Here is a 15,214-nt window from a genome sequence, read left to right on the forward strand (position 1 = left end):
CCTTAGCCAAATGCTCCCCTGGGCAACAGAAACTTCTGCTAACCGCCCACTGCCAATTCAATTTTCCTTTACGACCATTTTTCCAACAACAGCAACAACAACAACAACAAACTGGGGAAAAAGTAATCATCGTTGCAATTGTTTCACATTTTTCACGTTATTCGAGATGAATGTTCGCTTTGATGATGCTGGCGTTGAGGTAGAAGCAACACCCTCCATGTGGCATGCCTGTAGACGACATTTTCCTGCCCCCGCCCGGACCCCCTCGCTCTTGTTATCAACTAAAATGCCATTTTCTTTGTTTGCCACTAGAAATATGACTAACTGCCGGCAACTGAAATCGAATCGTGAAGCTCTGCGCGTTGATTGTGCGTTCTTAGGTTTTCTTCATGGCGCCGGGCAGCAACTTAAAGAGTTTTCGGGGGCTGCTTAGCAAACCAACCCTTAGCAACAGCCTGTTTAAAGCTCTCTTTGCAAATTTTAATAATAGACAACAAAAAAAAAACGCACTCACTTCAACATGCGGCACGCACAGAAATGAGTACTTCAACAGAATGTGAAAAAAATGTATTAAATCCCGCTTCGAGGCTGCTTTTGCAGCGGAATAAAAGCCAAAACCCGGAAGCGGGCGACTGTCCACAAAAACAAAAGCGAAAATGTCAAGCGGCAGCAGGAACATCAAGCAAAGACGGATGCAACCGACTGCAAAATACCCTGTTCATGGGCTGAAAACAGCTGAACAGTGATGGAAAACGATTCGTGATTATGTGTTGAGTGACTGTCAAACTGTAACCAAAAAGCATTAACTATGTAGTCTGCCAACAAAATTGACTGACCCTGGCTCTCAAACTGTGGGACATACAAATTTATCTGATTTAACCACCTCTACATATGGTCGAAGACTCCGTAGACTTTAATATACTCTCTAGCACTTTATGAAGAGTGTATGAAAACCTAATGGCAGGAGGCATGTTCAAAATTTTGCAACACTGCGTGGGCTGTTAGACAATAACACTGTGCAGGGGCAGCTGAAATTGGGATGAGATGAGATGTGAGCACTGTGTTGGGGAGTGTATTCAAAGTGTTTTGACAATGCGACGCAGATAAGTGGACAGATTAAAGGGCGGTTGCATCTGAGGCTTATTTACGGGGATTTATTGAATAATTTTGTAATACATTAAAGATATAAATGTAATAAGTAGGATTATTAAAGATAAAAAGAAAGCAAGCATGAAAAAAAATGCTTAAAACTATATTAGATGATTAGATGAAATTCAGGAAAACATTAAAAATAAGTTTTCAACTATATTAAATGATTGCATACTAAATTCAAGATGATTAGATGAAATTCAGGAAAACATTAAAAATAAGTTTTCAACTATATTAAATGATTGCATACTAAATTCAAGAAAATTCTAATAAACCAGCCAATCTTATATTGTGGTCGATAATTTGTATAATTGTCAAATAAAATATTAAAGAAATGTTTGTAATATAAGGCGCCTGAAGAGACGCACTCTATGTGCTTAAAATCACTATTAATATATAACAATTTATATTAAAATCAAATAAAATCCAAAACATTAATAATGTAGGAAATAAAAAAAACCCGAAAGGAAATTGAGATTAAGAAGTTTTTCAATAGACAAGCAACAGTTTTAAAATCGCTCCAATCGAAAAGTCTGGAATTCGTTTAATTTAAATTTTCTATTTACACATAGAAATAAGACCTAATTTTAAGCTGTCGATCTCTCAAAGCAGGCAATCCATTTTTATCAGAGTAGGTATTTTGTAAGCCAAGAACATTTTGTAAAAATTATATTTTAAAGAAAATAATTATAGTGTTGATATTTGGAAGGAATTGTATTCAATTGACAAACTATATTGCAAAAAAAAAAAAGAGTACAACATGAAGTTTGGCAAGACCTTTGAGAGCCATTTGACAACCGAGTGGCGTCAGCAGTATATGAACTATGCGGTAACTGATTCCATATATCGAACACATATATATCTATCCGAATAATTTGTTGTCCATAGGAGTTGAAGGCGATGATACGCAAAGCCGTGGACAATGCGCCAGATGTGAATGTTGCAAGGGATTCTAGATATATACGCGAGCGTGACAAAACCTCTGATCCTGTAGTTACGGCATATTATAAAAATTTCGAGCGCAATTTCTTTGCCACTTGCCATCAGGAGCTGAGTCGAGTTGAGGACTTCTTCGCCCACAAGCTGGCCGAGGCGCGACGTAAGCTGGAGGAGATTAAAATGCAGCTAATCTCAGCGCTGAATAATCAACGTGGGCCCAACAACCGCCAACTGGGCCTGGCCTGCAGCGAATTCTATTTGAGTCTGATAATGCTGCAAAATTTCCAGAGTTTGAACTATACGGCCTTTCGCAAGATATGCAAGAAGTATGATAAATATATCAAGTCCAACAGGGGTGCAATGTGGTTCCGTGAATATGTCAGCGAGGCGCCGTTTACCAAAGAGAATGAGCTGCGCCAAATGATTTCCGAGGTGGAGCACCTGTACACGATCTACCTGACGAACGGAGATCGGGCCAAGGCGATGGCCAAGCTGAGGGTTCCCCCATTGCGCCAATTCTCGTCCCCAGCTCGGGTTTTTATAGCGGGTGTGCTGCTGGGCTTGTTTATTGTTAGCGCTATAATTGTGATCTTCTCATGTGAGTGAAAAGGCAATTCTCGGAAGTTTGGTTCACGGTTCGAACCCGGTTTTCCACATGAGTGAATCTAGCTCGAACTCTGTGCTTCATTCCATTTTAATTCAATTTTAATTTAAGTCAACCTTTTAAAAATTATAACTATCCCCATAAAGAATACTCACTGGTTAGAACTCGGTTTTCCACATCTCGGCAAATCTGGGTCTTAGTTCGAAGCTTAACTTAAAATTAAACCTTAAAATTAAGCCTTAAATTATGCAAACAAATAAAAAACAACATTCGTGCTGGTTCAACCCCGATTCTCGGCTCTTCTCTAATGACAACATGGCTGAAAGCCGAAAACAAATTTCTAGCTGGTTCTAACCCTGCTGGCCAACTCAATGCTGCTTGCTTTTTGTTTCTCTTTATTTCCAATTGGATATTTTATTAATGGTTTATTTTTTCATGTCAAGAATACCTATAATGCCTAAGAAACTAGAAATAAAAACGGAATACCGAGTTCTAACCGTTTGAGTCTAAAATAGGCTTGCAATCTTAGTAGTAACAGCCCTTATATTGCTCCACTCTAGTTATTTTTCTGTACAATCAAGCGGAGTTGATAGAGGCATTTTCCCGAATGTACCGCGGTCAGTTATTCTGGGTGCTCTGCGGCTTCTATTTGACCATCAATATGTATGTCTGGCAAAATGTGGGCATCAATCATGTGCTGATCTTCGATGTGGATCTGCGCAATCAGATTTCTCCCGCCTCCTTTCTGGAAGTAGCTAGCGGTCTGGGCTATCTTTGTACCATTTCCATGCTCCTGTTTCTGCATCATAAGGAATTCGACGTCGATGTGCCCTATAATTTCCCATTGATCTCTCTGGTGGTGCCGTTGCTGTTACTCATCAATCCCATACGAATTTTCAATTATCCAGCTCGAATGTGGCTAATCCGCTGCATTGGACGAGTCGTGAGTGCACCATTTTTCCACGTTACCTTTGCGGACTTTTGGCTGGCCGATCAGCTGAACTCGCTGGCCCTGTGCTTTGTGGATAATTACCATTTGAGTCGTTTCTATGTGCGCTACTATTCGAACAGAGCCAATTCTTTCGATTTCGAACATGACTTTATGATACCAATAATACGCTGCCTGCCGCCCTGGTTCCGTTTGGCCCAGTGCCTGAGACGCTATAAGGATAGCACGAATAGACCCATTACGTTTCTCCTGAATGCCGCCAAGTATGCAACGAGTATTATTGTGGTGATCTGCTCAACCGTTGTAATGGAAACGAGTGGTAAGAATTAATTTGCGTTTATTACTACTACTCAATTGAAAACTCTTGTTTTTTCTTTTACCTTCGGTTAACCTGCAGTTCACTATGGCAGTGTAGTTGAGAATCCCTGGATATGGGTCTATTTGGCTGTATCTTTTGTGTCAACCGTATACTCCACAACTTGGGATTTGATTAAGGACTTTGGTTTGTTTCAAGTCTGGAGTGGTGAAAATCGATTTTTGCGCGAGCATCTCATCTACCGCAAGGTAGGTATAGACTAGAAAATTGAGCGAAGGGCTTACGTATCCTATGCCAATTATATTTTCTAGGGGTTCTATTACTTTGCCATCGTTGTGAATGTAACAATACGTTTCGCTTGGGTCCTGGAGCTGTACTTGATTGTCTATAATATTTTAATACCCTACAATTGCAAGACTATTGTCGGTGTGTGTGAGTTAACGCGACGATTCATCTGGAATTTTTTACGCCTGGAAAATGAGCATTTGTTCAATTGCGGCAAGTTTCGTGCAACCCGCGACATTTTCCTAAAGCCCTTGGGTACTGCAAGGAGTCAGCCTTCGGAGAAAATTGACGACAGAAGTAGTGGCGTGCAGGTCAATTTGCCGAAGAAGACCCACTAAAAAGGAGTATAGCAAAATTGAGCTACAGAATCGAATTTGGTTTAACAAAAACTAATAAGTATCAATTACCACTGTATTTTATTATACTTTGAAATAAATAGCGAAGCTTAATTAGGGTTGCCTTAAATTCAGAAAGTATTATTATAAGGTCATAAAGTGTGTTTCAGTTTCATTGAACTAGGATATTCAATCGCTTCAGTTCAAACCAAGCATCGTTCGAATAAACAAGTCGAAGATGTACATAAAAACGAAGCTCGAACCGCTCGGTCGAGCTATATGTTCGAGCGACATTTGTTCGAGCGAGTAATATAACCGTTATCGACGCCAAGGCGTAACAAAAGAACGATTAGCTCGAACATGGCCGATTAGTCTTGTATAGATCGAACTTAATCAGCTCGAGCTTATTCAATCCATATATATTTTCTTGATCAGTATGTGTCTGTCTGCCTGGCAGTTTCTATGCACAGTAGTCTCTCAGTTTAAAAGCTTTCTAAGTGAGACGTTGCAGAAAAATGTCTTTAGGAGCCGGCCGTACTGAATTTATGTCTGCCAGGATAGTTAAACTTAGGCATCCTTCCTTTTTTAAATGTTGCACGCACAATTTAAGGAAAACCGCTGTACATTTGACTTTACACTCAATAACGTACACATTTCGAATGGGTTTGAAAGCAAAATGAAATTCGGCAAAACATTTGAGAGTCATTTAACAAGTGAATGGCGCCAGCAATACATCAACTATGTGGTTAGTATGCAACATGAATGCCATAGATTATTATCGGTAGATAGCTTTATCTGTCAACTGCAGGAGCTAAAGGCAATGATACGTACTGCTGTTGAGAATGCGCCCGATTCGAGAAACAAAAGCGTATACGATGTCTATTGTCTGGAGTTTAAGGATGAGTTCTTCACAAGACTAACGGCCGAGCTGAAGCGAGTGAACGAGTTCTTTGAGTACAAAATGGCCGAGGCGCGTCGCAAACATGCCACATTAAAGGTCAAACTACTCTACATGACCGCTCACGCCGGCGAGAAGCCTGCGGGCGTTATACCCGGTCTCCCACCACTGGCCGATCAGCCGCGGAATGTGCGCAAGCTGGAACGCGCCTATAGCGAGTTCTACTTTAGTCTGGTGCTGCTCAATAATTTCCAGCAACTGAACTACACGGGCTTTTACAGGCTGAGCGAAAAATGTGACAAGTATTTCAAGCCTCCGACTGGTGTACGCTGGATTCGGACGTATCTGGACACCGCCTCCATTAGCCTGGACGGAGATGAGCTGCATGACATGATCATTGATGTGGAGAATATATACACACAATATATAGCTCATGGTGATCGGGCCAAGGCAATGCAAAAACTGCGAGTGCCGCCCTTGGGTCAGTCCACATCACCGGGTTATGTCTTCTCGGCGGGCGTATTGCTGGGCCTATTTCTAGTCTCAGCTGTAGTGTGCGTTATATCCGGTAATTACAAATCACAATTAAAGATGTATCTATGATCGACTGACTTATTGATTGACTGAGAGGCAAACAGACTGACTGCTTGTCTTAAATGATTGATTGCTTGACATACTGATCAGCTAACTGACTGAATTATCGCATGAATAAGAAAGTAGCTAAATAACCGATTGACTGACAGACTGATTGACCGACTGATATGTGAAGGAAGTGTCAGGTTATCCGTTAATATGACTGAGTTGATAAACTGATAGCTGACTGATCCACTGACACAGTAGCTGACTGAATTGACTGCTGACCTGACTGAAAAGCTAACTGATTGACTGTCTGATTGACCGACTTATATACTGACTGATTTTTAGCTATCTAATTAAATGACAGATTGCATGAGAGACTGAACTGGCTGATTAACTTATTCCATGACTGACTGAGCAGCTAATTGATTGATTGGATGACTGACTAGGATGACTGATTGACAGTCTGATTAGCTGACAAATTAACTTATTCCGTGAAGGATCGACAGATTGGATTATATAAGCTATATGATTGTCTAATTGTTTGACCTTCTGATTGATTCTGATTATCATCTGATTGATTATCCGATTGGTTGCCTTACTGATAGACAGCGTATTTTATTGCAGTCTGATTGATTGACAGAGAGATTAGCTGATGACTTGATTGACTGATTGATTACTTGACCAGTTTTATACATTTGACATACTTTTCAGCCTACACCATGTTCAACAATCCGGAACTGTTCTCAACCTTTACTCGTTTGTACCGGGGTCCATTTTCCTTGATGCTCTATAGTTTCTGCTTGGTGGGCAATGTCTATGTTTGGCAGAGCGTGGGAATCAATCATGTGCTCATCTTTGAGCTGAATCCACGCAATCAAACGGTCCCTGTAAAGCTTCTCAGTACAGCCAGTTTCTATAGTTATATCTGCACCCTGTCCATGCTGATGTTTATACATTACAAGGAATTCGGTGTCAAGGATTCGTTGTATTTTCCATTAATTGGACTGGTGCTGCCGCTGGTATTACTCATTAATCCCATACCCATTCTGAATTATCCCGCTAGAATGTGGGTTTTGAATTGTTTTGGACGCATTCTGGCTGCTCCGTTTCGTTATGTGACCTTTGCGGACTTTTGGCTGGCCGATCAGATGAACTCAATGGTGCAGTGCATTGTGGACTTTTATCAGCTGATTCGTTTCTATATTCGCTACTCCTTCAATACCGGGAATACCTTTGATTTTGAGCCGGACTTTGTGGTACCTGTGCTGCGTTGCCTGCCCGCCTGGTTTCGCCTCGCCCAGTGCCTGAAACGCTATTGGGATAGTAAGGCCAAGCCAATTTCATATTTGGTGAATGCTTTTACCTACGGCTCCACGCTGATAGTTGTCATCCTCTCAACCATACAATCGGAGACAAATCGTGAGTAACTCGAGGATCCTCTATCTTTGATGGACTTATCCTAATTTAAACTTCTCCAACAGATAAGTATACTCAGTTGTTTGAAAATCCTTGGACTTGGGGCTATATAATTAGCGCGTTCGTGTCAACCATTTACTGTACTTCCTGGGATATATTACAGGACTACGGCTTGTTTAAGGTCTGGAAAGGCAGAAATGTGTTTTTGCGCGAACGCCTTGTCTATCCCAAGGTAAGCATATTGAACTGCCTTACTCCAAAATTCCACAAGTCCTCTCCATTCATCTAGAGTTTTTACTACTTTGCCATTGTTGCGGATCTCTCGATACGTTTCTTTTGGCTGCTGGAGCTATATTTAGTATCCAATGATTTGGTACTGCCCTATAATTGCAAGACATTGTCCAGCATTTGTGAGATAGTGCGACGATTCATCTGGAATTTTCTGCGACTGGAGAATGAACATCTGTACAATTGCGGCAATTATCGGGCGACACGTGAAATATTTGTTTCGGCCTTAAGTTCCCGTGATGAATTGCTTGTCAACTCTCTTGTGGATGAATCGCGACGTAATTCGCTAGCATCGCGTCGGGAATTACATCTCGATGGTCATTCTCGCTAGAGTATGAAATTCCTGTGTAGGTGGTTTTTGTGTGTGTTCGAGCTTAAGTTTTGTAGCCAGGCCTCAATTACTGCTCAATCTCTTAGCACTTTTATACCAAGCCAATTCGCCCGCTCCTCAAGCGCAACAATTGGGAGTCAATGAAGCGTTAACCGCACCCAAGCCCAAAACCAGAGCAGCCGGAGGAGTCTGAGCTCTAACAATCGAATAATCTGTTTTCTTCGCAACCCTCGCATATAAATTGAATAAAATTAATTTCACATTTACGAAATTAAAACCACAAATGGAATTATAAATTCAACACACAGGACATGGCAGAAGTTTGTGGCCAGGCGAAGTCGAAAACAAGCGTGCTCTGATTGTGGCTGCTCGACTAGAAGATACTCTGTGTAACACTTGATATTTATTGATTTTCAAGAGGCGAGCGCTGCTATTGAAAAGAGAAGAATTCATATTACAAATTTAAAGTCTGAAGCCTGATGAAGTCGGAGATGCCTTATTTTATTTTTTAACTGTTACATGCATTTCCACAAATTCATTAAAACTCTTTTTGTGCGTTTTAAGCAATTATAGGGTATTGAAAAAAATAAACACAAGCCCGCAGGACAACAAAAGTTAAGCCAGACAACAAGCGGGCAGCAGCAGCAAGGACACAGCTTTTTGGCAAAAGGACCTGACAACTTGTCAATGTGGTGCGGTTGCTCTCGGGGTTTATCGAGAGGCTCTGGTAGCCAGGACAACGACTGCAACGGGCAACTCTCTGAAGAGTTACCCCCTCCCCCGCTTGTGTGCCTGCCTGCCTGTCGTTTGGCTTGGCTTGGTTGGGTTTGTGTCCTGTGCCTGGTCAGGCATAAATGCATGCGAATTAGAGAATGAACACACACGCACACGTGGTCGTTTTAACCCCCCCCCCCCCTCCCCTTTAGTAGAAGGGGGGATGCCTTCTTCGGCTTAGCTCTTTAGACAATGCACAGGAATTTGCGCCCTCAGCTGCCGCATGTCAATTATGTGACCCACCACGCCAGCAGCTTGGGGGTTACTTTGCAGCCATTAAACCACCCTAACCCCACACACGTCCCACACGTGGCTCCGTTACAAATGTTATAAATACATTTGGGAGCACATATTGTTGCAATGTCTGGCGCGCGCAATTTGCAGTTATAAATGGCTCGTTTCCGGCTCCAGCTTTCGGCTTGGAAATGTCATCAGCTGCCGTTGAAGTCTTGAGCAGGAACTTGCCCAGGACTTGCCAGGACTTGCCCCCTGACAATTTTTTAATTATATGCATGGAGCGCAACATGTTGCCAGCTAGTGGCAAGTGGCAAGTGGCAGCCAGGCCAAATCAGTGCCAGCCACCGAAAACTTGCGAATTGCTGCAGTAAATGCCGCACGCGGCAAACTTTACAAAATGTTTGCACCAGCTGCTCGACTCGTTGCTTGTCGCTAAAAATGCTCTTGAATTTTCCATGTGCCCCCAAAGGCCCCCCTACTGCCAGCAACTCCACACTTTCCACTCCCCACTTTTTAGCTCGCATATTTCGCTAATGGTTCGCTTTTCATATATATATTTTTGGGGGTTGCTTTTCCGCAGCTGGTGCCTGAACAAGGCTGGACAGCGCTCGGTTTCAGTGTCTAGGTCGCCAGACCGCAGACATTATAAACAACGCACAATTCCTGAAAATTATAATGGAACGTACTAAAGAATATTAAATACCCTTACTTCAATTTTGCTTAATTTTTGTTCGAATGTTTAATTACAGTTTGCACATAAAATGTGAGCTTAAAAACGGATAAATGTTTTTATATTATTTCCTTTTTGGGATAAGTCTATGGAAAATAATGCAAACCAATTGTTATACGATAAAATTATTATTTTAAGTAGCATTATTTCAGCTTACGTTTTATATTATAGCTTGTATGGAAAAGTCCTTGGAAAATTATGCAGCATTATTTTTTATTTTAAAACCATAAATAACAGCTAATATAAAAACTTTACATTTTTATATCCTAAACAATGGGAGTTGGCTAAAAAAGGGTATAATGTTTTTGTGCAAATGTATGTAACAAGCAGAAGGAAGCATCTCCGACTCCATAAAGAATATATATTCATGATCAGCATCAATCGCAGAGTTGATCTAACCATGTCCTTCTGCCTGTCTGTCTGTCTGTCTGTCCGTCTGTCTATCTGTCCGTCCGTGTGTAAGTATGAGCACGTCGATCTCACAAATTATAAGAGAAAGAATTGACGTTTTGAACATAGTTTCTCTTAGTGCTCGCACAGTACGAATTTGTCTCCGATTATCAATAACTTGCCCCATTTTCAAGCAATCGATAAAAATCGATATAAAAATTCCTGTTTTAAAGCAAAACCTTTTAGGTTTTAAGAGCTAGAGTCAGCAAATTTGAGTCCCCAATTCTAGTGTAGTATATACAAATCTTGCAGTATCTTGCATTTTATAGCTATCATTTAACAAAACTCAATCCTTGGCATGGCTGTGAGGAATGAAGCTGCAAGGTGTTGCGATTACGACTCAACTTCACCGAAATAATTATATTTATAATGGTAAATAAATTATCATAATGTGTTCCGCACTTCGCGACAAAATTTAGGTAGCCACAGCTAGGGTATACACAGACAGAGTGAAAGTTTTATGGTGTTGCAACTTTAAATGAACTTGCCGCATTGTTGTCGTCGGCCTGTCGTCCTGTCGCCCTGTTGCCTACCACAAACTAGGCGCAAGGACGACCATAAAAATCCATTGTAATTTATTTGTCTGCTAGTCAACGCGCCCCTCAACCAAAAATGAGGGAAGGAAGAGAAAAAAAAACTGCAAACATTTCCGTTACGCATTTAAATTTCATAGTCAGTGAAAGTCATCAACACATGGCTGTAGGCAGGGGCGGGCGGGCTGGTGTTTGGGTTCGCCCCAACCGAAAGTTAAACGGCAACTGGTCTATGCCCTCTCGGCCCCCCCTTCCTCTCTCGCTTTATGGTAGCGCAACACAAAAGCTTCCGTTTCCTGTCTGCTCGGCTGGGATTTCCCCGAGGGTTGCAAACAGAAGCAAGAACCCTCCCGAGACGCAGACGACACAAACGCTTTTCTGGCTTTTTTCTCGACCAAATAAAGTTTTCTAATTTTCCATCTTCATGTTTTGAATTTTTCAGCTGCTTTTCAAGAGCTCAACACACATTTTCCCCTCCCCACACACCACAGATTTTCCTCTCGTCGTATGCCAATTTTGTTTGCTTAGTGTCTCAGCTTTGGTGGAGCAGAAGTTGGAGTTTCCTTCTTCTTTTTTTTACGACTACTTGGGTACAGATGCTCCGGGGAGGGGATGGGATCTACGACGCTGAGCGAATCGCCTGTAATTTCCGGCAAACAAACCAATAAATCATATTAAACTTGCCTGGAATTTTGTAGAAGAAGCAGAAAAACTGCGTACCGGAAGTCTTATGACGGTGTAAGCCAAATGCAAAGGAAATCTGAGACATTTCCATTTGATATGAGCTCTGTTTGAGGTTAAGCAGAGGGTGCGGGCTTGCATTTGACTAGGGAGGCTGGGAAAAAACCGCTTGGAATTTAGAGAATGGCGTGCTTAAAAACGCGCTGCTGTGTATTTAGGATTTACGGTATTTAATATGAAAGATCAGCTGGAGAATAAAATTTCTTTCATGTTAAAAATCGTTTGTTGGGATTATTAAACTGAAAGTCATTCAATACACTGCCAGCAGATAGTCTAACATTTTTATGTAAAATCTAACATATGTTAAGCTTAACTGGCTTATGTTAAGCGCAATAAACTCCTCACTCGCAATTAAAATTATAAAAATCCGATAGAAATTCCACAGAAAATGTATTACATACTACTTCACAAATATGGAATACAGTTAGTGTAGTTCAATTAATTTTAATATCCAAAAATCAGATTAAAAATTTTCAAACATTTGCTGATGACCAAAAAAAGCTATCCGCTCTTTGACTTTTAATAAGACAACGAAAAACAAGTTAATTAAATTTGAAGTTTCAACGAAAGAAAATTTTCGAATTGTGTTTTGTTCTTTCATCTGTGGCAACTCTCATAGCAGAAAAAATTTGTTAATAACAACAACATTTAGTTCAATAGCTGACTGCTTTGGCTTTTATATCAAGCGCTCACTGTGTCATATTACAGTTATAGTAAATTAACTGTATAACAGTAAATGTTAACAGGTGGAGTAAATAGTAAAGACTAGAGCTGTTAGCCTAGACACACTCCAACAGGCAGTTGTTGACCGCATAACTTTGCAAACAGCGGTGTTCAATGTTTTAGTCTAGACACCAACCGTAGCACAGTGGCAAGACAAATGCTGGCAAATAAAAGCTGGCTGCTCTGTCACACAATGCAGACGTTTGTCAATTTGTCGGTTACATTTTGAATTTTTTATAGATGAAAGATATATAAGATATAAATTAAATAAATAAAAAGTGCACTCACCGATTCACCATCTCATTGCCGTTCTCCAAGGATTGAGCCAACTGCTGTGGCGTTTGTTGTTGCTGCTGTTGTTGCTGCTGCTGCTGCTGTTGCTGTTGCTCCTGCTGCAAATTACTTGCGGCAGATGCTCTCAAGCTGCCACCAAGGCCAATGCCCAAAACGGAGCCACCGCCTCCAGAGCCAACTGCACCAGAGCCACCGCCACCGCCACAGCCCACGCCAATGGATTTGGTTTGCTTCGCCTGCTGCTTGTAGCGGCTCAAGGCAAAGAACAGGGCTAGAACAGCCTTCAGGCGACCCGCGCAGATGTCGTTGGTTGTGATATTGTCCAAGCCGCCCACCGATTGACTCCTCAGCACGTGCAGGCACGAGTTGACGTTGTCGTACTGCAACAGACCAAACACAAATGAGTCAAATGTGTTCAAAGTGGCTGCATTTAAAGCTTAAGTGTGACTATGCACAGTAAAAAATATTTGGGTCTTAAATTCAAAAAGAAATTGTTCCCTAATTGGTTTTCAATTTAAAGCAAATTGGACTAACATATAATTTATTTTGTGATAAATAAACGAATTAAAATAATATTAGTTTTAATTATATAGATATGGTGCTGGGTTTGAACTGGGGTTTTCTCTTTTGTCAAGCACTGAGTCACTCTTGTCAACTGAGCCTAAAATTTGGCAGCGAAAACCAAGAGTAATAAAATAAAGAAACGGCATTAAATTGTAAATACTTAAGGATTAATTCCTTTAGCTGGCAATTTAAGCCAAATATAATTTGAATTTCAAAAATATCAAACGAAATTAAATGCATGCCAACAATTTTTTACAGTGCAGTTAATCCCAGCTCCAAGTTGATGAGTCACAGTCCCTTAAGCCACCTAATATATATGTAAATACAAATCCTAGCGCCAGTTTATCTCGCAGCTAAACTCTAAGCGCCATTAACGAGACGATGTCGTGATTTTGACAACTCGATAGAACGTGGCCCGAACTTGACTTACAAATGGCTTTTTTATTGTTAATTTGCCTGAACGTTTTTAACTGCTTCACGCACAACACGCACCAAACGGTCCAAACGGACCGCCCGATTCCAATACCGAACCCGCAACCCAAAACCCAATCTGAAGTCAAGGAATAAAAAGCAGAACGGCAAAAGAAACAAAAAAAAATTGACATTAAGATAAAGTGCTCAGACGTCAACTGCTGTAAAAATGTGGCACAGAGCTCGTGTGTCAAACGGAAAAATATACGAAACCAATCATAGAAACGGGAAATACTCCAACTAACAGATGCCCTATATAATTTATGTGCAACATAAGAGATTTTTAAGAGAGTATTAATTTTATATATAAACTTATAAGGATTACAAATATTAATGTATGGATACTTTCGCAGTTTATAAATAACTATAATATATTAATGTCTAGAATAAGATTTTATATCATTATATAAATTTATATAAACAATGAAATTGTAATAAAAACAAGTAAGAGTGCTCTATTTGGGAGTGCTCAGCTAGGGATACCCTAAACGTTTTTCTTCCAGCGACAAATGTGGATCGAGCTACGCGCTGGTTTACTATAGAATTAAAAAAAGTTAAAAATGGCTAGATAAACTCGGCTATTGATGCTGATCAAGAGTTTATATATTTTTTTGGGTCGAAGATGCTTCCTTCTGCCTTTTACATACACTTGCAAAAAAACTATACTTTTTTTTAAAAACATTACTCTCATTAAACCTATACTTATGTTAAAATATTACAAGATAACTTATTCAATTAAAATTAAATTTGTGCTCTATAGTTGTACCTTAATTTCCATTTTCGCAGCTGTAGCACGAACAATTCCCGAGTTACAATAGTTAGTTAAAAGCTAATATACCCCGATCACAAATTGCACATGTAGCGCGTCGAAAAATCTATAAAAAATTGTCAACACGCGCTCGGAGAGCGCACAATTTGTCTTTTGTTTGTCTTTTGGCATTTTTTTTTTTTTTATATACATATATTTGTTTTTTATTCTCGTAGTCCATCGCTGCTGTCGTCGTGGACGTCGTCATAGCAGTTGTTACAATTTAAAATAACCATAAAAAAAACAAAAACAAAAACAAAAACGTATAAAGTCAAAAAATCAAACTGACAACTGACATGACAGCAGACAAATGACAAACGTCTGCCCGACTGTGTGCACTCAATTTGCCGGCTGCGTTTGCGAACTTCGAAGCTCGGGTTTGAATCTAACGAGCTGTGCTGCGCAGGGGGGATGGGTGTGGGAGGGGGGGGCTCCACTTTAAAAAACTTCAAACTTACACTATAAAACTTATGCGACGGCAAAGTTTGTAATAACTATCGCATAGATACAATTGGGAGTCGGGCATCAAAGACTTTGACTTTGGCCAAACAATTTGGAAAAAGCTGCAAGTTCAAGTTCAATGGGATGTGAAGGGGAGGGAGGGAAGGAGGTAAGCAGTAGGGGGGGGTACCCGTACCCAAAAGATACATTGAACTATGCTCGACTGTGCGCTGTCAACGTTTATTTTTGGCAAATGCTCAATTTGCAGCATTATAAATTGAGACAATAAATTTAAATTAATTTCGTGTGGAGCGCTCGCTTCTTCCAAGGAAACTTTTTGCTTGTGAATGAGGTCAAAA

The 15,214-nt window shown here is 40.5% G+C and overlaps 3 protein-coding genes across 5 annotated transcripts in view; 2 read left to right on the top strand and 1 right to left on the bottom strand.

Annotated features, from left to right (window-relative positions):
• The window catches only part of sick (sickie), a 217,878-nt gene that overhangs the window by 99,018 nt on the left and 103,646 nt on the right, over positions 1-15,214 (bottom strand). For all 3 annotated transcript variants that reach the window (XM_064697641.1, XM_064697642.1, XM_064697648.1), the window contains exon 3: positions 12,566-12,951. In XM_064697641.1, coding sequence (XP_064553711.1) covers positions 12,566-12,951 — 386 coding nt within the window. The remainder of the gene's footprint in view (positions 1-12,565; positions 12,952-15,214) is intronic.
• Positions 1,819-4,707, top strand: LOC135439409 (solute carrier family 53 member 1). Its single transcript, XM_064698134.1, has 5 exons — positions 1,819-1,978; positions 2,038-2,686; positions 3,253-3,960; positions 4,039-4,205; positions 4,269-4,707. The coding sequence occupies exons 1-5, from the start codon at positions 1,910-1,912 to the stop codon at positions 4,578-4,580; spliced, it is 1,905 nt and encodes a 634-aa protein (XP_064554204.1). The 5' UTR covers positions 1,819-1,909; the 3' UTR covers positions 4,581-4,707.
• Positions 5,196-8,652, top strand: LOC135439368 (solute carrier family 53 member 1-like). Its single transcript, XM_064698087.1, has 5 exons — positions 5,196-5,322; positions 5,386-6,043; positions 6,766-7,473; positions 7,536-7,702; positions 7,760-8,652. The coding sequence occupies exons 1-5, from the start codon at positions 5,254-5,256 to the stop codon at positions 8,087-8,089; spliced, it is 1,932 nt and encodes a 643-aa protein (XP_064554157.1). The 5' UTR covers positions 5,196-5,253; the 3' UTR covers positions 8,090-8,652.

The sequence above is a fragment of the Drosophila montana genome, unplaced genomic scaffold, assembly GCF_035044405.1.
Source record: "Drosophila montana isolate Dmon_TW-CO22-7 unplaced genomic scaffold, ASM3504440v1 contig_402_1, whole genome shotgun sequence".
NCBI classification, from domain to species: Eukaryota; Metazoa; Arthropoda; class Insecta; order Diptera; family Drosophilidae; genus Drosophila; species Drosophila montana.

Coding starts and splice junctions, on each gene's coding strand:
- LOC135439409 (XM_064698134.1), top strand. CDS start 1,910: ATGAAGTTTGGCAAGACCTTTGAGAGCCATTTGACAACCGAGTGGCGT. Junction 1,979..2,037: donor AGCAGTATATGAACTATGCG/GTAACTGATTCC, acceptor TGTTGTCCATAG/GAGTTGAAGGCGATGATACG. Junction 3,961..4,038: donor CGTTGTAATGGAAACGAGTG/GTAAGAATTAAT, acceptor GTTAACCTGCAG/TTCACTATGGCAGTGTAGTT.
- LOC135439368 (XM_064698087.1), top strand. CDS start 5,254: ATGAAATTCGGCAAAACATTTGAGAGTCATTTAACAAGTGAATGGCGC. Junction 6,044..6,765: donor TGTAGTGTGCGTTATATCCG/GTAATTACAAAT, acceptor CATACTTTTCAG/CCTACACCATGTTCAACAAT. Junction 7,703..7,759: donor AACGCCTTGTCTATCCCAAG/GTAAGCATATTG, acceptor CCATTCATCTAG/AGTTTTTACTACTTTGCCAT.